At 37.2% G+C, this 26,785-nt stretch overlaps 2 protein-coding genes across 9 annotated transcripts in view; one reads left to right on the forward strand and one right to left on the reverse strand.

Annotated features, from left to right (window-relative positions):
* LOC106077623 (putative RNA polymerase II subunit B1 CTD phosphatase RPAP2) overlaps positions 1–26,785 on the forward strand; it is a 273,180-nt gene that overhangs the window by 135,521 nt on the left and 110,874 nt on the right. The window lies entirely within an intron of this gene.
* LOC106076573 (prostaglandin E2 receptor EP4 subtype-like) overlaps positions 1–26,785 on the reverse strand; it is a 90,748-nt gene that overhangs the window by 20,676 nt on the left and 43,287 nt on the right. For 2 of the 8 annotated variants that reach the window (XM_056030953.1, XM_056030957.1), the window contains exons 2-3: positions 6,120–6,428; positions 4,464–4,478 (exon numbers count right to left, since the gene is read on the reverse strand). In XM_056030953.1, the coding sequence (XP_055886928.1) occupies positions 4,464–4,478; positions 6,120–6,340 (236 nt within the window). In that variant the 5' untranslated portion in view covers positions 6,341–6,428. Of the gene's footprint in view, positions 1–4,463; positions 4,479–6,119; positions 6,429–8,833; positions 8,853–9,282; positions 9,435–23,676; positions 23,873–23,892; positions 24,264–26,785 lie in introns of those variants that run through there. The other 6 variants (XM_056030951.1, XM_056030952.1, XM_056030956.1 and 3 more) reach the window with 6 other exon arrangements.

Genomic DNA, 26,785 nt, shown 5'->3' on the forward strand with positions numbered 1-26,785 from the left:
GATTTAAAATGTGTGAAAGAGGAAGTGTATGTGTGGATTTAGATTTAAAATGTATGAAAATGAAATTCGTTTCTATGAATGTAGCCGCAAGAACATTAACCACCAACTACAAACAGATTAGGAGGTGGCATCAAACATTTCAGTTTGTGTGAGTGGAGAGGGGTTCAAGAACATTAACCCACCAACTACAAACAGATTAGGAGGTGGCATCAAACATTTCAGTTTGTGTGAGTGCAGAGGGGTTCAAGAACATTAACCCACCAACTACAAACAGATTAGGAGGTGGCATAAAACATTTCAGTTTGTGTGAGTAGTTCAAGCACATTGATGCTTAGTCTTATAGTTATTTGTCAACAGTGTAATGCAAACGTATTTTGCTAAAATCAACAAACACTTGACAGTTTTTAAAGACAAATATTTCTCCAGAACTTGATATGTGCTTCGCCTAGTCTCTTCATTTCGACTTCAAAGTTGCAAATCAATTGGAAAGAACGCTTGATCATGTTAAGGTAGGTGTTGTATCTTCTTAGAAGTTGAATATTTGAATCTGATAGGTTGGGTTAGATAAACGGATTATTTTGTTGTGCGTGTGTGTGTTGCTGTAGACGTTAACTTCTTGACAATTTCAGTACCATGAGGAATGTCCATGGAACACAAAACTAAAAGAATTTTTTTGTTTTACGGAAATGTTTTTTTTCCTTGAGACTTTGAATAAGAGATTGACCCTTTACAAAACAATTAGATTAATTAGATATTCATTATAAGACATCACTTAGGCCAGATTCACATCTAACTTCACATTCACTTTCACCTATCCCTTGGTCTGCTGGACCTTTGGGGCACCAAACAAGATCTGTCAACCTTCTTTCTCCATTCTTCTCTGTCATTTGCCTTTGATAGAATTTCATTATGATATTCTTTCAGAAAATATTGAAACCTGCCTTTTTATCTGCCTTGTTGGACCACATCTGATAGAATTTAATACCGATATTCTTCTAAAAAAATATTGAAACCTTCCTTTTTCCTGCCTGGATGGACCACTTCGGGTGCCGATTTTTAGTTTGTGCTTCCACACAAACTGTCTTTGTAACCTTGTTTCATATGGAACTATTAAGATACAGCTTACATTTCATGTGAGAATACACAAATATGATGCAGCTTACATCTCTTCGTACGGAAATACAAGAAAACGTACAGAGCAAATATTTTAAATAAAAAAAAAGGAAGACATAAAAAAGAAGCAAAGAAAGGTGAGAAGTTTGGTGTGTAGGTCAGTGTAGGTAGACATATTTATGAAAGATTTCGTTTTATAGTAGCATCCTTGACATCGTATCCGTGGAAACAAGTTTCATTCTTTAACCTTCTTTCTAGATCTATTAGAATTGTATAATAGTAAATGATATCGTGTGTCTCTCAGGTAATAAAAGATTTTATGTTCACTCAGGTTAAGAAATCTAGTATTGAGGCATAGAGTAGCAGTGAGTTCGTACACACTATCAAGGAGCAGGCATAGTAAACATACAAAGGTATCACTCAAAAAAAAAAGGTTTTCACAAGTATATAAGATTGTAAGGTAATTATATGGTGAAAAAAAAACAATGTAGAAAACTATGTCTATCTATTACAGAAAATGATAAATAAAATCTGTCTATATGTAACATATAGTTATTGACTACATTGGAGCTCAGCTGACCATCTGAACAGAATATATCTCTCTCTGTTACAAGAGTTATTGACTACATTGGAGCTCAGCTGACCATCTGAACAGAATATATCTCTCTCTGTTACAAGAGTTATTGACTACATTGGAGCTCAGCTGACCATCTGAACAGAATATATCTCTCTCTGTTACAAGAGTTATTGACTACATTGGAGCTCAGCTGACCATCTGAACAGAATATATCTCTCTCTGTTACAAGAGTTATTGACTACATTGGAGCTCAGCTGACCATCTGAACAGAATATATCTCTCTCTGTTACAAGAGTTATTGACTACATTGGAGCTCAGCTGACCATCTGAACAGAATATATCTCTCTCTGTTACAAGAGTTATTGACTACATTGGAGCTCAGCTGACCATCTGAACAGAATATATCTCTCTCTGTTACAAGAGTTATTGACTACATTGGAGCTCAGCTGACCATCTGAACAGAATATATCTCTCTCTGTTACAAGAGTTATTGACTACATTGGAGCTCAGCTGACCATCTGAACAGAATATATCTCTCTCTGTTACAAGAGTTATTGACTACATTGGAGCTCAGCTGACCATCTGAACAGAATATATCTCTCTCTGTTACAAGAGTTATTGACTACATTGGAGCTCAGCTGACCATCTGAACAGAATATATCTCTCTCTGTTACAAGAGTTATTGACTACATTGGAGCTCAGCTGACCATCTGAACAGAATATATCTCTCTCTGTTACAAGAGTTATTGACTACATTGGAGCTCAGCTGACCATCTGAACAGAATATATCTCTCTCTGTTACAAGAGTTGACACGAGTACACGTAGGGATAATAAATGCTGAACTATAAAGCAACCAGTGTTAAGTCTGTACTCTAAGTGACAATCAAGTTTACTCGGCTGTCTTGTCTGAAGAAAACGCGCACTGGTTTGACCTGTAATGATCTCTGGACAGAAGGACAGCAGTCGAGTGGGTAAGTCTTTGTTTACATCTGGTCTGAAGAACGTGGAATTCTTACGTTGTAAGTAACACTCCCCGCCCCCACCCATTGTTGTCCATTCTTTGGAACTCCAGACTTCCAGGAGTGTCGCTTGAACAAAAATGTTTAGTTGCAATGTGTTTATCTGTTCAGTCAACTTTGTAAGCAATCAATGTAAAAGTCGTTGTATTGATTCACTCCAGTCCTATTGGTTTGATCTCTCACTAATCCTTAGTATATTCTTCTTGTACTGATTCTTTTTTTTTCTACCTTAGCATTTTACAACGCAAGCGAATACTTTAGTGACATTGCAAGATCAAAGAAAAGTTAATCATACTTAAGACTTCAATTCTTTTTTTCTTTTTTTTTTTATAGAATGGATTGTTTCTTCGCTGATTGGTGGGTTAATGTCACATGACTTTAAGCTTTGTTATAGAATTTCAACTATAAGAATTTCTTTGGTCTTTAGAGTCTTTGTCTTGAACAAATAAACACAAAAGGTGTGTGAGTAAAGAAGGGGGGGGGTTGTTAGGTAGGTAAACCTACAAGTGAAAGCAGCATTTTAAATTTTCTATACAGAACTTACTTTCAACTAGGCACATTGTGTATTGTTACTGTTCTACAGAGAAGTTACATTCGTATAGACACAGATACTTGTATATTATTACTGTCCTACAGAGCGCGCAACATTCTACAATTTTCTCTCGTCTAGGTAAAGGGACGTTACTTTGTATTTGCTGATAATGAGCTTTCTTACAACGCTTCTATTGTTTTGCTTGTATGGATTTTGGATTTTTGAAATCGATTTTTTTTTTGTCGATTCCTCGCCATCCAATAATCATCCAAGTTTACATACCAGCTCATGCGCAATGAATCAATCGAAACAATCAACCAATTAATTGATCAATAAGTCTTAATTAATGTTGTGTTTATATAGAGAATGATCTAAGATAAGGAAAGATAAACATTAGGAGACAGGAGAGCCACCGGAGATTTAAATACATCAGTTGTAAAGTAACTCTTACTAAATACACCAACTCTTTGATTTTTCACTGCCAACATTTTTTGGCTAAATGTTTTGTGAGATCTAGCCAAAACTTATTTTCTACTTTTAAGTGCTTTTAATATAACGTTTTAAATTTATTTTTCATATTTTTTATTATAAAAAAACAACTGTGGATTAGCTTTAGTTCTTTCATCTAAAACATGGAAGAGATGGCATGGAAGAGATGGCATGGAAGAGATGGCATAGAAGAGGTGGCATAGAAGAGATGGCATAGAAGAGGTGGCATAGAAGAGATGGCATAGAAGAGGTGGCATAGAAGAGATGGCATAGAAGAGGTGGCATAGAAGAGATGGCATAGAAGAGATGGCATAGAAGAGATGGCATAGAAGAGATGGCATGGAAGAGGTGACATGGAAGAGGTGGCATAGAAGAGATGGCATAGAAGAGGTGGCATAGAAGAGATGGCATAGAAGAGATGGCATAGAAGAGATGGCATGGAAGAGGTGACATGGAAGAGGTGGCATGGAAGAGGTGGCATAGAAGAGATGGCATGGAAGAGGTGGCATAGAAGAGATGGCATAGAAGAGGTGGCATAGAAGAGATGGCATGAATGAGGTGGCATGGACAAGGTGACATTTAGAAGGTGGGTGAATAAAGCTTGCAATGCTTTTGAAACTCCATCACCACTGTTATATTTGTTATATTGTTATACAGTTCATGCAAGGTTACAATTTGAGAACCAATGCAGCAACACTATCCCATAGTTCTTAGCCTGACCAAAACACTTACCTCATCTGTAACGGTCTAGAAATAGAAAAGAAAGTGTAAGTACAGTTACTCTACGGTCAGAAAGTTTTACCTTTAAGGATGTACACTGGTAAGAAACTCTTTACTTATTGAAAACGGGTTTGGAACAAAAAGAGGGGCAGGTAACAACAAAAATACTCATAAGTCTGAGGTTTCTTGATCAAACATTCATTTCTACAATTAACTCTTAAATGAATAACTTGTACTCGGGTCTAGTTTCGCTAGATGAACTTTCTGGACTTTGACTGAACGAATTTGTTCCAAATATAAGAACCGTGCATGTCAGGGGCGTAGCTAGGGATTTGGGGGCTTTTCCTCTTTAGGGTCTTTTGACATCATGACAAGAGATAATGTACTTAAGAAATATATGTCTAATGTGTTGAATACATGCAAAATGGTCACTAATTTACATAACAACATGAATACCAAGATAACATGGCATTTGATAAATATTTAATGTTTAAAAAAATGTTGGAATCTCATTTGGAGGACCCTCAATTGGGGGCCCGGGGGGATTTTCAAATTTAGATACCTCCCCCCCCCCCAACCTAGCTATGACACTGATTTCAGTGTTCATGTTTGGTCAAACTAAAGTCAAACCTTAGTTTGCGATTTTTCGACAATGATCAAGTTATGTTTTTGAATATTATTGAACTTTTCGATCCTATGTTAAAACCAGGAAACCTAATCTTCATGTTAAGGTCGTCTATACTTAGTTATTCTAAATGTACTTGAGCTTTGAGTTGAGAGTACTGCTGTGACTATTCCAGTCAGCAGTTCAGGTCTGGATTCTTCTTCTGTGATGATTTCTCCAATACAATTAGGCTAATGACAATTATTAGCTTCTCGTTTAATGTCGGAAATGAAGTGCTGTGGATCAGGCGCGTTTTTTTTTTCAGCGTTATTGTGTCTTCCAAATCTTATATCAACTCACTATGTCTGTCTGTCTGTCTGTCTGGTAAAATTTTTTTGCACGTTTTATTTCTTCTACATCCATTATCGAATCAAATTGAAACTTCATAAATTTTTTTTTATTTTATCTAACAAAACATGAATCAATAAAAAAAAATTAACCAATTAGTCAATTAATTAATGAAAAGTAAAATATTTTGTTTTATATCAAATAAAGGAAATAACTTCTACAATATTGACAGATATAGTTGAAAGTGCGGAGTTCTTTTCCTTAGATAACCTTGTTTGTTTTTTTAAAGGATTTGTTTTATAGTTTGCTTTTTTGTTGTTGTTTTTTTTCGTTAATAGTAAGTTTGTAATTTTATCCAGAGCACAATCTAGTTCTACTTTTGAAGACAATACGCTAAAGAAAAGTAAGTATCCATGTGTCCCCCCTACCTACTGTTCAAATCTATCTATGTGATTTGTATCATTTAAAATCGAACTAAGAGTATGGTGAGCTATCGAAATAACCAGTTAGCTAATTTTAAAATTAAATATAGGTGTTGAAACATGCAATTAAAGTGAAACAGGCCCAAAAAAAATTCATCTAAAGATTCTAAACAAATGCCCAGTTACATAACGTGATTTGTTCCATGCACTTCAAGCTCAACACAAAACTAGAAACCCTGAGTCTCTCTATTAAACAATAAAAAACAAATGATTTTGACCAAAAAGTCTACTTACCTACTGTCTTTGCTTGGTTTGAAGGTCAGGATAAGTAGAGCGGCCAGATTGCCGACTACACCCACACAAAACATAATGGCAGGTACCGCCACTGTCTTGCCATAGTGGGCCTGAGGGGGTAGGAATCCATCTTGACTAGAATTCCATGACAGATTACTGCTGGTGGTAATATGGTAAGTCGCTGTCGAGTTGTTTAAATGGTTACTAAGCAACGACGACATTTTCAACACATTCGTTTTTACGCAGGATAAAGACGCAGGGTTGAAAACATTGCAGCGTGTACAATGTTGTTATCCAGTAATGTCCTGCCTATAAAAAAAGAAGTTTAAAAAAAAAGTTTAAAATATTTTTTTCTTATTTTATCAGACTATAGAGTTAGTGAATTTCAATACAGCATAAATAGTGTTGGGGAAAAATGCATCAAATAAATTTATATCCACCGCTCAGACTTGTAATCAGGATAGCGATAAATGAAGATTTCTGTTGCTAAGGACAAACTATTTATCTAACACTGGTGGAATATCTGATAGAAAGGACATGTCTGATGTCGCAATCAATCAATTACGTTCTGGGGAAAATCAAACGCGCTTAGAATGATTTTGGAATTGAACTTTTTAAAACTGTGTTTGTATGTTTGCAAGGATGAGGAAAACCAAACTGCTTGAAGTAACACGATCTATTGAACGGATAGCGCTGCTGTCATAAGGGGAGCGTGTCTGCGTTTAACAACCTCCAGTTTATGTCTGGGTTAGGAGAGATGTCATGTGGAAGTCAACACAATAGGGTCATGTGTCTGACAGACTGTGGTGACAGAGTTATCCTTCCATTTCCTCACTGACAGAGATAGGATGATTAAATCAAATACAACTAGCATTAAAAGCAGATGAGTGATTTGGGAGAGGGGGGTATTTGGGCAGACCTGATGCGCTCATTCGACATAAAGTCTTTGTGTGTCTGTGTGTGTTTGTGTTGATTTTCCATTTCCTCTCTAATCTCTCCAATGCTTGTAATCAATAAGTCTAACCTGTCTGGGATCAAATGGGACGTATGTCAGTATTATAGTTGATAAGTAGATTTAATTAGAAGCTAGAGCAATTATTTTATATGCCAGAAATGCACACAGATTGATGCTGCCTTTAGTCAGGAGATCAACCTTACATTTGGGAATGAGGCTGGACGCACTGGGTGTCTCGAACTGACTATGTCACATCAAATATTGAAAATAGCTTTGCATTAGACTCTATCAGATGTACCCAGAAAAAACAGAATGTAAAAATGTATATTCATAAGGTTGTCTTCGCTTGATGATTCGCTCTCCAAACGATCACAATTGAATGACTATGGTTGGATCGTATTCCATTGGTCACCTAATAGAAGTCAAAGTTAATTCTGTTACAATATTTGTCCGATCCGAATTCCCATGGGTGGTCCATATTACATTAGATGAAACATTGTATGAGCTTCAACCAAGAATAGAATTCAAGTTGACAGAGGTGGGACACCACACAAGATCTGTCAACCTGCTTTCTTCATTCTTCTCTGTCATTTTTGTTTCCACACAAACTGTCTTTGTAACCTTGGTTTTTGATTGATTCTTGTCAGGTAGAAGAAATAATTGTGAGAAATTTGAAAACTTTATCCGAGATTGGGTGTGGGAGAAATAACGTGCAAAAGCTTTTTACTTGCCAGACAGAGTGAGTTGATATAAGCTTTGTTAAAAAAATAATAATAAAAGTTATAATTTTAACACTATCTTACTGCCTAGCAGTTGATCTTCGTTGCCCTTTTTTCAAAGTTTTAAATCATCGATTTAAGTCCTACAGAGCTGGTTGGAAGAAGCAAGAATTCCTCACCTTATTCAAACACCTTATTCAAACACCTTATTCAAACACCTTATTCAAACACCTTATTCAAACACCTTATTCAAACACCTTATTCAAACACCTTATTCAAACACCTTATTCAAACACCTTATTCAAACACCTTATTCAAACACCTTATTCAAACAAAGCTTCTAGCCAACTCTATGTGATTCTTGATTCTTGTCACCAGCTCTGTAACTAGGTCTACTAGGTAACTTAAGCTCAACTATTGACGGGAGTTAGACCATTCTTTGTTCAGTCAATATTTTCACACTAGCTAAATTCAAGAAGAAAAAAAAAATAAGGGGGTCAGCCTCAAAATTGTGACCTCTTAACCTTTAATTTAGAAACTTTTTGTTTTCATCAATATTAATGTCAGAAAAATATTACTCTATTGTCTCTCACAATTTGTGGTTAATTATATAGAGTCATCACCTTGGACTAGACTTGGACACACACACACAACACACACACACATAAACGTGTAAATATAAATGCGCAGGTTCTTATAAAAGTTGGTCAGATAAAAAAGACAAAACAAAGTTATCAATCAAGAAACAATATCAGAAAATCAATTTTTGAATGATTAGTATCGAGGAAGGCAAACATTAAAGTGAACCCACATCTGGAAACTTCAATCGAACAACGTTTAGACATGAGCAATTGTACTTAAAGTGAAATAGTTATACATTATTCTTCAACATAGTTAAATTATGATAAATTGTACTTCCACATTAATAAATCATAATAAATTGTATTTAACTAATGTTAAGTATATATATTGTACTTTCACAGCTTTAAATCAAGCTAAATTATACTTAATTAAGTTAAATCATGATAAAGTGTACTTACGCAATATTAAATCATAATAACTTGTTTTTTCACAATGTTAAATCGAGATAAATTGGACATTCACAATTTTAAATCATGATAAATTGTACTTCCGCAGTATTAAGCTGTGATAAATTTTTCTTTATGTTAAATCAAGATAAATGATACTTAATGCTCACATATTATACAATTTACTTAAACAATGTAAAATCATGACAAACTGTAATGTAAATTAAGACAATTTATATATTTAAAAAAAACGTTAAATCATGATAAATTGTGTTTAAACACTTATAACTCAAGACAAATCGTTCGTCCACCATATTAAACATGCTTCATTTTATTAAAGGACGATAACTGAAAAGTCTTGCAGACAAAGTAACTCACGATCTGTTGAAATCTTAAAGTGTACTTAGAATACGTGAAATGTGTTTTCTTAGTATTTGTAAAGTTAAAAAGTTGTACTTCACCTAAACGCCTTCTCGTCGCAGTGTCTATCCACAAGTTAATGAACACACAGTTCAATAAGCAGGTGATCAATGGTTCAACCCCCTCGTCTAGAGACTTACCTGAGGGGTTGGTGTGGGGTTAGGGTGATGAAGAATTATTTTATGCCATTGCCCCACTTCAAGAAGATCCGGTACCTTGTGTCTCAGTGTTCTGTGTTTATCAAGTGTCTATACATACTGTGAGAGGGGTTAGTACGTCATGACGTCATACACCTGTCCGCAGAAGAGGTCAAGGTGTTTACCTTTTTTTTTTTTTTTTTAGATTTGACGTCATTGTTTTTATTTTCCTCATTCTTAAGACAATTTGTTTGTACTCTCGGTATTCTTATGACAATTTGTTTGTACTCTCGGTATTCTGATGACAATTTGTTTGTACTCTCGGTATTCTTATGACAATTTGTTTGTACTCTCGGTATTCTGATGACAATTTGTTTCCACTCTCGGTATTCTTATGACAATCTGTTTGTACTCTCGGTATTCTTATGATAATTTGTTTCCACTCTCGGTATTCTTATGAATACTTAAGCAGGATCAAGAATACATACACGAAGAAGGTTGGACATCCTTGGAATCCCCCACGTAGCCTTGTTTTCATCTGACCACAGCCCATAGAAGGTTAACATCATCGGACTCTTTTACATAGCCTTGTATTCATCTAAACACATCCCAAAGAAGGTTGTACATCCTTGGACTCTTCTTCATAGACTTGCCATCTGACCACAGCCCAAAGAAGGTTAACACCTTTGGACTCGTTTACATAGCCTTGTATTCATCTGACTGACTCCAGACTAAAGAAGGTTGGACATCCGTGGACTCTCCTACGTAGCCTTGTATTCATCTGACTGACTCCAGACTAAAGAAGGTTGGACATCCGTGGACTCTCCTACGTAGCCTTGTATTCATCTGACTCCAGACTAAAGAAGGTTGGACATCCGTGGACTCTCCTACGTAGCCTTGTATTCATCTGACTGACTCCAGACTAAAGAAGGTTGGACATCCGTGGACTCTCCTACGTAGCCTTGTATTCATCTGACTCCAGACTAAAGAAGGTTGGACATCCGTGGACTCTCCTACGTAGCCTTGTATTCATCTGACTCCAGACTAAAGAAGGTTGGACATCCGTGGACTCTCCTACGTAGCCTTGTATTCATCTGACTGACTACAGACTAAAGAAGGTTGGACATCCGTGGACTCTCCTACGTAGCCTTGTATTCATCTGACTCCAGACTAAAGAAGGTTGGACATCCGTGGACTCTCCTACGTAGCCTTGTATTCATCTGACTGACTCCAGACTAAAGAAGGTTGGACATCCGTGGACTCTCCTACGTAGCCTTGTATTCATCTGACTCCAGACTAAAGAAGGTTGGACATCCGTGGACTCTCCTACGTAGCCTTGTATTCATCTGACTGACTCCAGACTAAAGAAGGTTGGACATCCGTGGACTCTCCTACATAGCCTTGTATTCATCTGACTGACTCCAGACTAAAGAAGGTTGGACATCCGTGGACTCTCCTACATAGCCTTGTATTCATCTGACTGACTCCAGACTAAAGAAGGTTGGACATCCGTGGACTCTCCTACGTAGCCTTGTATTCATCTGACTGACTCCAGACTAAAGAAGGTTGGACATCCGTGGACTCTCCTACGTAGCCTTGTATTCATCTGACTCCAGACTAAAGAAGGTTGGACATCCGTGGACTCTCCTACGTAGCCTTGTATTCATCTGACTCCAGACTAAAGAAGGTTGGACATCCGTGGACTCTCCTACGTAGCCTTGTATTCATCTGACTGACTCCAGACTAAAGAAGGTTGGACATCCGTGGACTCTCCTACGTAGCCTTGTATTCATCTGACTCCAGACTAAAGAAGGTTGGACATCCGTGGACTCTCCTACGTAGCCTAGTATTCATCTGACTCCAGACTAAAGAAGGTTGGACATCCGTGGACTCTCCTACGTAGCCTTGTATTCATCTGACTCCAGACTAAAGAAGGTTGGACATCCGTGGACTCTCCTACATAGCCTTGTATTCATCCGCCTGGTGCAGTAACTTCGTGATGTTCTCAACTTGATCAGGGGACCTTACTCCACCTTACGTCTCTGGCCTTCAATAAAACATTCATTTATTAATTTACATTGCCTAATGCACCAGGTGTATTTCCTTGTAAGAAATGTATTTTTGGATTCTTACATTATGCCGAGAACATGTTTTATGACTACCGAAAAGAAAAGTGCATTATTGTAAGACATTTGTTTCCTAGTAGTTTATACACAGACAGCTACAGCTGAACTAAAACCACCTTTCTTTTCTTGGTACTACAGTTCACAAACTATGGGAGGACCACAGATGTACGCACGAAAAGGAGCGGTCCCTTAATTTGTGAATTAAAGTATATCAAGGCGTCTAAGACCATTCCTTCTATTGGGTACCATAAAATTATTACGAAAGTAAAACGCCGGTGGTTGTTCTGGACAATAACTTTAAACGTCAATTAGGAAGCAGGCCCAGTCATAATAGTCTGCATAGTTCCAAAGGGAGATAACTCATATAAATACAAATATACACTTGTAAACATTGATGGAGCACAAAATGACTATTAAGTTTAAAACGTGTACAGTTTATAGACATTGACTTGTACTTTAGAAGAAATGAACAAAAAAATGAAGTGGCAAATTGGGGGTAGGGGCGTGGTACGGGTTGAGTTTTTGGCTCACTGTTGTTACTATGACAACTATCGGAGACTACAAATGATCCGCGGAAAGTCGACATGGTTTTAGCCCATTAGACAGATGTAGATAATTGAAACACTGCAATGTTTGGGCTCATGGGATATGACGTCATGGCATCTGACATTGCTTTGACTGAGACAGAGACTAACGCCATATAGAGGAATGACAAGCTCAACAATGTCAAGGACGTTTCACTGAACTTCAATATTGCCAACTAAATCTATTAGAATCTATGGAAACATTGGATTCTGCTGGGCTAAAAAGTGCAACAAAAAAATATCGTACAATGTACATAACTTTCAAAAAATAGCTGATCGACTTTGTTTTGTACACCGGTTACACCAAATAGCTAGCTAGTTTGAGTTTGTCCTCCACACATGAACATCTCTAACACGCCATAGCCAGCGTGACCCAGACTAATTTAGAAGCATGTGTGATAATTGAAAGAATGGCGCTATATCAAGTGGGAGAATAAAGCGGACTGTCCAAACAGACAATTGTTACATTCCATCTGCTGAACGGTAGATCAGAATCAAGATATTTGCTTGGTGAACTAAGAAGTGGCTGGAAAACACCAGAGGCGGCACCAACAACATTGTTAGTATCGCATTATAACATATGAACAGGTCTACAACTGAATTAATGGAACCTTTACTTATCCCTTAGTCTCTTGAACCATTGAGGCACCATGCAAGATTTGTTGACCGTCTTTCTCTATTACTTTCTGTCTTTTGCCTTAGTTGTAATGGAACCTATACAGTTATATTATGTTTGTGTGTGTGTGTGTGTTGAGCAAGTTAAAGATCCAGAGTTAGTATCTAAAAGGAAAGCTCTAGCTGAAGACTGAAATAGACCCTCGGCGGCCAATGTTATTGTCTTCATTAGATGTGACACAATATCCAGGTCGAAACTGGGTGTGTATAGTCACGTGAAACACTGCACTCATTCTGACATAATCTTAGGAATCGAACTTTTTTTATCTAAGTTATTAATATAAAGAGACTTAATAACTATGACAAACACACACACAAATTCTCTCTCTCTCTCTCTCTCTCTCTGTCTCTCTCTCTCAATGGTTTGCAAATATTAATAAGCATTAAAATTATATAGGGGTGTGGTGGCCAAGGGATAAAGCGTCAAGCTTCTGAACCGAGAGGTCTAGAGTTCGAACCCCTGTAAAGGCTGAGTGCACCCAGCTCTGATATATGTTGAGGAAGTAAGGGCGGTTGTTCGTTGTGCTAGTCACATGACACCCTGACACCCTAGTCGGCTACAACCACCGATGAGCTATACATCATCTGGCGCATAGATTGCAAGATCTGAAAGGGGAACTTAACTTCGATCCAATCTCCTGTGTTTCAGTTCAATCAGGAATGGAGTTTCTAAAAATTCGGGTTTTAAAGAAGTAACAGATGGCATTGCAGTATAAACTACTATAAGGAATTAGATCAATATAAAATGTCTACAACGTCACAGCAGCAGTCATCTATAGTAAATCATAGTTTATAAACCAGAAGGTTGCAGGTTGCTTGATGTACGACGGGAAAGAAGCTAAATGTGTTGGAGTGTCTAGCGATATGCACCAAGGTTGGAGTGTCTAGCGATATGCACCAAGATTATATCTAATCTACTCCGGAAAGATGTTTACACACTGTACAATGGCATTTTTGTCCCCGCCGAAGCATGTTGAGGCACATTTAAAATCACATTTCCTATTATTTGGCTAGCAATCGATGTTAGTTAGCTGTTGAAAAACTAAATAAAATAAAACAATTTGGCCGTACACTGAGTAACAATTTAGTTCTACACTGTATATCACATTTTTTTTATAATGACTATTTGGGACTACAGTGAGTATCAACAAGGAGGAGAGAGAGAGAGAGAGAGAAAGAGAGAGAAAGAGAGAGAAAGAGAGAGAAAGAGAACAAGAGAGAAAGAGGAAACGTCCTAATGTCAAACAGGTTGTGTGCTACAAAAAGAATGATAATTACTTTCCAGCTCCTTTTATTTCTTTTCTCTAATGTCCTGAAACCACTTTAGAAATAAACTTATCAAAGACCATTCAAACTAACATAATCCGGTTAGGAGTAAATGGGTTTGTCAATACATACGCAATAGCAAGGCCTAGGATAAGATCGTGAATGAATTGAACATAAAAAGAACGGATAGAAAACAATAAGAGGGTAGTATACAAAACAACCAAGAACACAAAATCTAAACAAAGTTCTTGAGACTGCCTCCAATGGATATTCTATTTCACCAACATATAGTTTTGTATTGATCACCAAGTCACGGTCCACAGATAAATAATTCATCAGGTGTCCAATGAAGCACTGTCTAATTGTGCGATCATGTGTAGTGACAGGCATTATGTCAAAAGACCTGGGCCACCCTTCTGGCAGGTGACAATAATCGCTGGGATAAGCAAACAATAGAAGTAAACAGATAGCGGTGGAAATATTAACGGATATATATCTTGGTTAGATACACGAGACTTATGAAGGCGACTCGGGGCGGTATTATTTATTGATCCGAATACGCAGAATGATTTAATTATTATCATTATTATTTAAATGATCATCCAGCTTTTATTATGTCAAATATAAATTGACTAAACATACAAAAGTTTATTGTTAAAACCGAAGCGCACTTCAGTATCCAAAATGTTCACCATCTAGAGTTTACGTTTCTTTTTAAATTGCTCTCTGTTTTTTAAAAAATACTTATTAACTTCAAATAACTTATAGAGTATAGACAGATACAATCAATAGTTAATATTTGCATTATTATTAGTTCTCCCTCTTGTTAAATAATTGTGCCTATAAAATATGTTTTATAACAAGGTTTTTAGGGAACAAAATCTGTCTCATTATGTATGCGTATATTTATTTATCTATATTTATAGAGAGAGACAGATAGAGACAGAAAGAGACAGAAACAGACAGAGAGAGAGACAGACAGAGTGACAGAGAGATAGAAGATAGATAGATAGATAGATAGATAGATAGATAGATAGATAGATAGATAGATAGATAGATAGATAGATAGATAGATATAGATAGATATAGATAGATAGATAGATAGATAGATAGATAGATAGATAGATAGATAGAGATAGATAGATAGATAGATAGATAGATAGATAGATAGATAGATAGATAGATAGATAGATAGATAGATAGATCTCAGTATAACATTTCTACTTATTCTTCTTAAGCAACTTGATACATTGAAAGACGTTAAAGCGTGGCAGAAGTAACCTCTACATTGACAACCCGAGTCCAGAAGTAACCTCTACATTGACAACCCAAGTCCAGAAGTAACCTCTACATTGACAACCCAAGTCCAGAAGTAACCTCTACATTGACAACCCAAGTCCAGAAGTTCTAGGTGATCAATTCATGTGTCCGCAATATGAAATTAACCATTTATTTATTGATGATGAAAAGTGACTGATACTATTAACACAAAAATATTTTTAGTGATGTCAGTATCCTCAAGGCTAGGGTCACTTTGTGAACATGGAAGCACATTTAATGACTTCTGTGAGTCATTAAAAACCGCATAGCTTATTGGGAGAGATTGTTTTTTACATATTGAAGATTTACTAGGTTTTCTGTTAGCTTCTGTTTGGAGTTTATAAATCTTGAGACGATATTTTAAAGAACAAAAAGCCATCAGGAAGACAAGTGACGAAGACAAGTGACGAAGGCAAGTGACGAAAACAAGTGACGAAGGCAAGTGACGAAGACAAGTGACGAAGGCTAGCAGAATTTCAACTTTTGGAATAAACTTTTCAATAGGGACGCCAGATAGAGGAGTCATGTGATCTAGCAGATAGAGGATTCATGTGATCTAGTTCACCATTGAGCAGTAGTGCGACTAATAGCAAGGATCAAATACAACATGCTACGCCATACGTTCCCAGTTTATTGAGACCGTCAAAGGATCTGACAGTAATTTGTATTCATTGCCTTCATACGTGGGTGTGTGTGTGTGTGTGTTGTGTGTGTGTGTGTTGTGTGCTCTACTTCGAGCATCAGTGATCGTTTAGCCATTTGACTTGCTGTACACTTGTATTGAGAGAGTATTCGTTGGTATCTTAGTTCTACAATTTTATAATTTAAAAAAAAAATAACATGACTTTTAATGTGAAACTTACAGTTCGTTATATGGTATTAATTTAATTGTAAGTTAAAACAGAATCATTCTAATACCTAATATATATTTCTATCTTGCAATTGACCCGGATGTTATTTAGTTTTACCAGTGTGTGTATGGCCTCCTTCAGCCTGGCAGCGACTAAGGGAGATCATCTCGTAGAAATCAAATGAGATGAATGCCTGGGCATCAACCCTGGCCTGAACGATATGGCACAAACAGAAGCCAAATATGCCCCATTCGGTTTCAAAAGTCCGCGATTTGATTTCTATGTTTCGGACGTTCCATCAGAAATAAAGATGAATTATGTCCCAGCCCAGACCATGCAGGACGGCAGCTGATGACTGGGTTCAAACCCTAGAAATGACATTTCAAAAAGCATACCACACGACCAGGTAGTCAATTTTACAACTCTTAGTTGACAACTAAAAGGTCAATACTTTTTGACGCCTGTATTCTTATTTTACGCTAGACCTTACAATTAAAAAAATCTTTATTAAATGTGAATTCGTTTTTGTTTGTTTTTTTCCATTTTTTAAAACCTGTTAGCAAGAAGACGTCTGCATGACAGCTTTCTATGAAATTTTGTTTTCCAAGTAGATTTATCATAGTAGTTAGCTTAAAACCGTCTCACGTGATCCAATTCAATGAAACCATTAAGTTTAGTTTTGTGAGGTGGAAAAAATTATTGAAATTGTTGATCGTCAATCGCCATAATTTTGTTCTTCTATGTAAATCATTATCTAGAGTTCTGTAGCTGTTTCGAGACTCGGGTGGGTGTATCATTATCTAGAGTTCTGTAGCTGTTTCGAGACTCGGGCGGGTGTATTTAATAACATTTCTGATTGACCTTACGGTAACACAACCGCAAGTCTCGTCAATTTGTTTTGTAATGGACATAGGCAAAACGAATTATGCAAAACACGTACTGTTTGGGATCAGCGCCGTCGCAGGCTCTGCCAGGGTGCTACAAACTGCTTAACAATCTTCAGCACCTTATTTCTATTCAGAGTTGAATCCCAAAGCCTTTCCCATAATTGGGTACAGCTGCAAGACAGCAGAGGTTTCAATTCAGAGTTTTCCTTCTCCTAGCTGGCTAGCCAGCCAAGGCTAACGAGCTCTCCTGCCCGAAGCTTAATGGTTTAAGAGCCAGTTACTCGAATTTGCCTCTCTACTGTTTTTTGGAAAGCAGTTCCGCCGACTCAAAGTCAGAGCCACACATGAAGGCCAGAAGTTTAACTGAAGGACATGGTCAGCATTCTCTGGTGACATTCTACAATGGCAGATTTCGCTAGTTCCAATTTTTAGTTTCCGGAACAAATGTTGTCTTATTCTGTTGTTTTCGGCTCCCTATTTCATTATTTGTGTTTGTATTCAATGGAGAACAATGAGAAAATATTTTTTCAAGACTTGAAAAAGTAAATAGCGATAATGCATAAAACATTGAACCATAATTTACAAGTAGAAAAACAAAACCTAATTAAATACTCAGGATAATACAAAGATAGACGCGCATTTCTTATTTCATATGCTAGTTCTCCTTCTTTCCTAGTGCCATTACAAAATTAAATGGGTTGCCTGAATCAGTCAGAAAAACCAACGACTTAGCAGAGTTTACGTCGCTGATTAGCTTGTATGAGCAGAGTTTACGTCACTGATTAACATATATGATTAAATTGACAAATCAAATGTGTAGGACGTAATTATCTTCTTTTTTGAATTAACATTTTTTATTTATAAGATAAGATAAGATAAGTTAACATAGATCAAGTTTCATACAGCATTTACATATTTTTATAGGTCTGTGATCTATGAAAACAAAGGCTTCCGGTAAAAGAGCAGCACAGAAGCCTCAATCTTTATAGGTCTGTGAGCAGCACATACCAACGTGTTTCCTTTTAATTTACTTTCGACGACTTTCGTAACTTCCATTTTAGAAATTATAGACAAAAATGTACGTCTAACCTATATATTTAGACTTGCATAAATATGCCACATTAGTTTTGTGTTCTTCACAAAGAAAGTCATTCTAAAATGAATGCTCCTTTGACGTGGCTTAGAAACCTTTGTTACTGAATGTTGATATCCCCAAAGTTGTTTACATGTCTAGAGATTTGTACATAGGGGTCAATAACTTGCCACAGCTGTTGACCTCTCATTTACGATATTACAGCTAACCTTTACACGTCAGGCTCATTTTGTAAGGCTGGCCGGTCAACGTTTATACGCACTGATCTATATTCTCTAGTTTGTCCTTATGAATATAGCACTGAACTATATTCTCTAGTTGGTCATAATTATCACTTTTTTTTCGTACCTATTACTGTGCAAGTACTTTCATCTGATGTGTGTTTATGTGGTATGTGTGAGGAAAATCATTGACTTGGCAGAATTTAGTCATTGGCTAACATGCATGACTAGATGTATGACGCGTAAGACGTAATCAGCTTCTTTTTTGAAGTAACGTCTGTATTATATAATATAATATAAGATAAGATAAGTGTGTATACAAGTTACACTAATGTACACTATAGGCACTATAGACGTCTATTCTAAACCAAAGTGTCTAGAAAATAAAGGATTATTTTAGCAGATCAAACTTTTATTTCTGACACTCGTAACACGGGCCGCATCACAATATAAAATAATAATGAACGAAGAAAACATGAACACCTGAGCTATCTGAAACAACAATACACCCTGTTGTTATATCGACGGAGAGGGACAATGACAACTGACCTTGCTGATACATTCGAAGCCCTAAGCATTACTATGAGATCGTCATTTACTTGTCAGAGGGCAGTACTACTGCAGACCTGCCACATCATCAGAAAATGTCTCAGTGGACATTAAGGGAACTTTTTTCTCTTTAACGAAACTAGACTCTGGCAGTGCCAGCGAATGAAAATTAATTCATAATAATAATAACAATAAATCGTTGAGTCCAAAAGAACCTCTCCGGCTTCGTTACGCACTGTGGGCAAAAGTTTCGAGGGGCCCAATAGCACGGGCCGGGGACCAATTGCACGGGCCGGATATGGAGCGCGGGCTGTATGTTTGGCACCAATGAATTAGATTTAGCTGGCAATACATTTTATTATCCGCATAATCGTGATCATATTGCTAAAAATCTCTTCTGCACACGCCATCCATAATGTTTTGGTTATATCAGCATTCGCCCTAGTGAACGAAGAAACTGAACCAAGTTTCAGACCAGGTATGGAGACGGACAAGTCATAGAGATGTTTATTAAAGGAAGAGCTTTGTGTGTTTGTGTAGTCATCTTTTCACATTTATGATATATGTGTGTTTGTGTAGTCATCTTTCCACATTCATGATATATGTGTGTTTGTGTAGTCATCTTTCCACATTCATGATATATGTGTGTTTGTGTAGTCATCTTTTCACATTTAGGATATATGTGTGTTTGTGTAGTCATCTTTTCACATTCATGATATATGTGTGTTTGTGTAGTCATCTTTCCACATTCATGATATATGTGTGTTTGTGTAGTCATCTTTTCACATTTAGGATATATGTGTGTTTGTGTAGTCATCTTTTCACATTCATGATATATGTGTGTTTGTGTAGTCATCTTTCCACATTCATGATATATGTGTGTTTGTGTAGTCATTTTTCCACATTCATTATATATGTGTGTTTGTGTAGTCATCTTTCCACATTCATGATATATATGTGTTTGTGTAGTCATCTTTTCACATTTACGATATATGTGTGTTTGTGTAGTCATCTTTCCACATTCATGATATATATGTGTTTGTGTAGTCATCATTTGATATACATAATATATGTGTGTTTTTTGTAGTCATCCTTTTTTATAGCCTACATGATATATGTGTATTTGTGTAGTCATCCTTCCACATTCATGATATGAAACATTATCATATCAAAACTTTCTTTTATCGCGTCATTGCTTTAACTGTACACCAACATTTCCTCTTTGTTGAGTTATTACTTCACAAATCTGGATCACAATAGTATTTGTCTTTATGTGTAGGCTCTAAAATAGAGCAGGACTGTTTCGTGTACGCTCCTCCCATATAGCGACCACCCAAAACGTTTATACAGCGCCGTGTAATGAATTCACTTCGGATAGTAAGGAGCACTAATTGGTTCAATCAGTTTCAGGCTAACTAAAGGGAAGGGGGGGGGGGGGATAGACCCCAATGTTAATCGTATGTTGAAACTCAAGTGGCGATTTCCTGCTCTAGGTCAATAAAACACTAGACTCTAGTCCAGTGATTCCCAAAGTGGTCTATATAGACCCCCAGGGGTCCACGAAGACCTCCAAGGGGTCTACGAAAGTGAAAAAATAAATTGGGGGTCTATGAGTTGTCCATGGGGGTCTACAATAATGGATTTCATTTCATTTCATTTGTGACTTAAATTTTCACTCCCATTAATGTAATTATTTCCTACACTAATATATGATCTGTACCTTAGTTAATCCTTTAAATATTTATCCTGCTATTCAAACGAAAAATGTTTGTATTTAATTTTAATACTTATTTAAATATCTTAAATATCTTAATTTTGTCTACATGTAAGTTATGTTTAACAAAAAGAAATGTAGATTATACACCGTTGTCAAACAAGCGGTTGCCTAAGTGCCTTTTTATGGCGATCTGAAACTAATTACGCTGGAGGATAATTTGAGACGATGCCACCCTGATAAAAAGATGAAAGTTTGAAAAAGATAAGTTCAGAATAGACCCACAAAATCTCTCTTCGACATCATAAATAGAAGATGATGGTTTGTGAACGACTTACAATATCCAATTACGGCAAAACACTTTGGGTAAAACATTGATTTTACCTGCCGTTGAAATAGTTGTACAAACTGTTTTACACAAACCTACTTCTGATATTATTAAACGAATTTCGTGCAACAATACAGTTCAAGGGAACATCGGTGTTGTCTTTATATGAGAAAAGAGTCCTTGTAATCACAACAAATTTCCGTAAGGATCAATAAAGCAGTCTTAGTCTTAGTATTAAAAGCTTCTTATGTAATTCTTTTCAAACGACATAAACAGTTTGGGATCAGCGGTCTAGCAGGCCCTGACAGGATGTAGCGCTGTTTGCTGCAAACTACCTAAGGGTTGCCGGCTCCTTATTTTCCCTCAGGGTTGACTCACAAAACCCATGTTTATAGTTGCAAGACAGCAGAGGTTTGAATTCAGATATCCTTCTGCTAGGTGGGTAGAAAGCCAAGGCTAATGAGTCCCGCCTGTCCAAGGCTTACTGGTTTAGGTGCCAGTTACTCACCTGTTGGTGAAAACAGTTCTGCTGACTCAATATTTGAGCCACACATGAAAGATCAAGAAATACAAGAGAAACTGCTCTTTGTGAAAACGTTTACAATAACCCCTAAAGCAAATTAATTAATTAATATTTAATGTTTCAAAGACTACTTTATATAACAACAAATTTCTATATGAAACATAATATCCGTAGCAACGGATGATGAGCCTACAAAAAACAACAACAACAACACTTCCAGTGTGTTTGATGGTTCCAGAAATATATATTTTGTTATTTTATTTGGTTTAAATTTAAATTTTATCAATAAAAATGACATCTGTATAACTTCAAATGCAGCTTTAAATTACTTTTTCAATCTGAGACTCACTACATTTAGAAATTAGTTTTAAAAATGTTGATGAATTTGCAAAAATGCAATATGTTAAACAGGGGGTCTACCGAAAATCAGAAACCATGGCAAGGGGTCTACGAGACAAAAAAGTTTGGGAACCACTGCTCTAGTCCATCTAGTGATTGAGAGAAATAGTTGATTGCTGTTCTCAGTGTCTAGATCAGCGTCGAAAAACAACACACACACACACACACACATTAAGGTTTAAAAACTGAATGCTATAAGTGTTATTGTTAGAGTACATTTTTATTATGTAGGCCCTATTGTCACAGACCTTCAAAACATTTCGGGAACTGGAGAGTTCCTCAGGCGTCGCGATACAATATTTAGCCTTACGTTCTCTGTACTGAATCCCTCACACTACAGTAGAGACAGCGTGAAGAACGGTTCATTTCACGTGTGGCTGAATCACGAGGTGAACACTATGGAAAAGGGGGGGGGGACACTTTACCCAAGACTTACTGGCCATATGTTGCTACCTTTCCCTTATTTTCTATGCTCCAACGGTTCAAACACTTGACATCAGATGAAACTCTGATACAATAATGTCAAACTGGTAATAGTTGTGAGTAAAGAATTGAGTGGGTTACGGTTATAATGACATACATATCGCAGTGTTTATTATTAGGCTAAGTGCTTAATAAAGTGCTTAATGAAGTGGTTAGTAAATGAGCAATTTTGGGTTATTTTTTGTACTGCGGATTTTTAAGCTAAACTAAATAATGTCAAGGTCGTTAAATTGAACTACAACGTTGTCAACTAAAACTAATTGAGCTCTAAACGGAAGAGGTTCGAACATTGGATTCAGCACATCTCAAAAGAGCATACAAATTAGAATAAAACTTTACAAACAAGGATTTATTAATACCTTCTTTATTCTCTACACCGGAGACACCAAACAGATATTTATAAGGTATTTATAGTTTTTCCGCTATTTTTAAAAATTCTCTACTTTTATTGATGATGCCTTGGCAGGATTTTTTAACTATTTGTTTTGTTCCTTCTCTAGTAACTGTATTCTGTGCACTTAGCTATAAGTACACATCATTCAAGTCAGATGAGAATGAAACATGAACATATACATATTTAAAATCACACACGAATTTGTTTAAATATCACAATCTACCATTCACTGGTAATATCAAAATATAAAACCAAAACAAATTATCCATTCACTGAAAATATTCGCAATATAACCTTCACTACATATATCAAAGATCTTGATGTAACATTTGGTTTGAATTCTAGCATCAAAGTCCCAGAAAGAAAGTAGACAAGGACTGAGCACATTGTATGTCGTACTGATCAACAGATTGAAATCACTAAAAGATATGCAGCATTAAGAAGTGATGATCAAGTAAATGCACACACAGTCACACACACATAAAAATAAAAACTAATGTCCTATGTCCTATAGGGATGTCTACCAAGTAGTTAGGTATGTGCTATGGACTGTCGTCTCAATCAGTGGCGTCACTTGGGACGGTGTCAACCGGTGCGATTAGATAGCTAATTGTAATTGTGCTAACCCCCAACTAAACAACTTTTTTTTGTAGCGCCAATACAGAGAGCTGAAAACTTTTCATTGATTGTTCACAAATGTTCACCCCCAAATGTGTGTCACCTGATGTGGACCGCACCCCCACACCTCCTAGTGACGCCACTGGTCTCGATGGTCCCGGGTTCAAACTCTTCCCGCCGTCTTGCGGAAGGTTCGGACTAGGAAATAATAATCTTCAATTCAGAAGGACTATCTGAAACGTAAAACTAACATCTAGATCTACTTACGTCAAGTTAATAGTTGCATACCAAGGCTCACTAGAGGAGTCACTAGATCTACTTCAAGTTAATAGTTGCATACCAAGGCTCACTAGAGGAGTCACTAGATCTACTTCAAGTTAATAGTTGCATACCAAGGCTCACTAGAGGAGTCACTAGATCTACTTACTTCTTGTTAATAGTTGCATACCAAGGCTCACTAGAGGAGTCACTAGATCTACTTACTTCAAGTTAATAGTTGCATACCAAGGCTCACTAGAGGAGTCACTAGATACAGGGGCTGTAATCCAATAGTCATATATGTGTACAAATCTGAACTATTTTGTTCACTCTTCCATAGCCAAGTAGATCTATCAAATGTAAACATCAGCACAGTCCGCGAGTAGAAAACAACACGAGCTGTTTCCCGCCACCAACTCTCACTTACAACTAGGAAATGTTATCAAGCGCCGAACTATTGTGTTCCTTCAACAGGAAGAGAGATATTGTTCCGCTTTATTTAACTCAACGGTACTATTTACATTTGAAACACTGTTTAACATGTGACAAATACAACAGTATAGCTAAGAGGAAGGGAGACAACTACGCTGACATGGATGATGAATGAATGACGGCTTACTTCTACAAGTTTTTACATGCCTGCTTACTCCCCTTTGTTCACCCGGTCAGTGCACGATCCGAGAGTCGACGAACTCTCCACTTCATTTGCTTTGAATAGGAATATTAGGAATGCGACCTAGATCTAGATCGTAGTCCTTTGGTCGTTTCATACCGGGAATACAATAACTCTCATTTCTAGGCCGGATCACAGCATGGGTTGTATTTAGCGTCGTAGATTGTCACCTTAATCGTTTGGTACTATTGTTTATAAATATATCATAAATATTTTTATAAAAAGTTCCCTTTTCAGATCTATAGGGCAGATAGTATTAAGGTTATCAGTTTCTGTGGTCCACGGTTAAGGAGAGCGTCATACTTTTCCCAACTAACTGGCTGGTTTAGAGCTGAATTAGAGCTGGCTGGTTTAGAGCTGAATTAGAGCTGGCTGGTTTAGAGCTGAATTAGAGCTGGCTGGTTTAGAGCTGAAGTAGAGCTGGCTGGTTTAGAGCTGAATTAGAGCTGGCTGGTTTAGAGCTGAATTAGAGCTGGCTGGTTTAGAGCTGAAGTAGAGCTGGCTGGTTTAGAGCTGAATTAGAGCTGGCTGGTTTAGAGCTGAAGTAGAGCTGGCTGGTTTAGAGCTGAAGTAGAGCTGGCTGGTTTAGAGCTGAATTAGAGCTGGCTGGTTTAGAGCTGAAGTAGAGCTGGCTGGTTTAGAGCTGAAGTAGAGCTGGCTGGACTCAGAGACACACTAAAGCTATCGAAAAAAACAACCAGTCTTCACATCCTGGACCCCTCTGTTAATAAGCCAAGCGCTTTACCACTTTACAAGCCTACCCCTCTCTCTCTCTCTTTCTCTCTCTTTCTCTCTCTCTTCAATGCAGTAGGGTCAATAAGGATAAAAATAAGATGACAAAGACAGGACACAATATTAAAAGACTTTTAAAAAAAGGATAATTGTTTATTTTTTTACAATTTGATTCTCTAATGTTCCAATGTAAAGCGCATACATGTAAACAGTGTACTGATTATTATAAGTACATTTAGTGACTCGAAACTCCGGAGCATCGCATCCTGTTATGTGTAATATACAAAAGTTGATTAGCACCAGACACTATGTACATTGATGCCAATTGAGACTCAGTGGTAAAGAAGTTGACTAAGATTCTCTGATAAGGTGGAAGACTAGTTGAAATTCATGCAGTAAAAATGCACAAGAAAATATCTCCAATGGATGTCTATAGTACAATGGTGTAAACCTTTTTTGACAGAGTTACTCACAAAAGTATTTACAATATAAATGAAAACTTTATAGCAGCAGCAGCAACTAGCTTTATGGGAAAGATGGTGTGTGTATGTGTGTTTGTTTGTGTGAGAGAGTGTTAATAAAAGGGGTGAGAGTCGGAAGGAGGTGAAGGGAGAAGAAGGAGTGGAGAACTCAACAAATACTTACACCCGAGCTGCTTACAGCTTAGCTAGAGAGTTGGTAGCAAGAGAACAGAGTGTTGTTTTGCACAAAGTTTGGATGTACTGACTGGGACTGGATCTTGTTTGTTGTTGTGCACTGTGATCAGAGCTGCACAAAGTTTGGATGTACTGACTGGGACTGGATCTTGTTTGTTTGTTGTGCACTGTGATCAGAGCTGCACAAAGTTTGGATGTACTGACTGGGACTGGATCTTGTTTGTTTGTTGTGCACTGTGATCAGAGCTGCACACAGTTTGGATGTACTGACTGGGACTGGATCTTGTTTGTTTGTTGTGCACTGTGATCAGAGCTGCACAAAGTTTGGATGTACTGACTGGGACTGGATCTTGTTTGTTTGTTGTGCACTGTGATCAGAGCTGTCCAAAGTTTGGATGTACTGATAGGGACTAGATCTTGTTTGTTGTTGTGTACTGTGATCAGAGCTGCACAAAGTTTGGATGTACTGACTGGGACTGGATCTTGTTTGTTGTTGTGTACTGTGATCAGAGCTGTCCAAAGTTTGGATGTACTGATAGGGACTAGATCTTGTTTGTTTGATGTGCACTGTGATCAGAGCTGCACAAAGTTTGGATGTACTGACTGGGACTGGATCTTGTTTGTTGTGCACTGTGATCAGAGCTGCACAAAGTTTGGATGTACTGACTGGGACTGGATCTTGTTTGTTTGTTGTGCACTGTGATCAGAGCTGCACAAAGTTTGGATGTACTGACTGGGACTGGATCTTGTTTGTTTGTTGTGCACTGTGATCAGAGCTGCACACAGTTTGGATGTACTGACTGGGACTGGATCTTGTTTGTTTGTTGTGCACTGTGATCAGAGCTGCACAAAGTTTGGATGTACTGACTGGGACTGGATCTTGTTTGTTTGTTGTGCACTGTGATCAGAGCTGCACACAGTTTGGATGTACTGATAGGGACTAGATCTTGTTTGTTGTTGTGTACTGTGATCAGAGCTGCACAAAGTTTGGATGTACTGACTGGGACTGGATCTTGTTTGTTGTTGTGTACTGTGATCAGAGCTGTCCAAAGTTTGG

This window comes from Biomphalaria glabrata, chromosome 5 (assembly GCF_947242115.1).
Source record: "Biomphalaria glabrata chromosome 5, xgBioGlab47.1, whole genome shotgun sequence".
In the NCBI taxonomy this organism is placed as follows: Eukaryota; Metazoa; Mollusca; class Gastropoda; family Planorbidae; genus Biomphalaria; species Biomphalaria glabrata.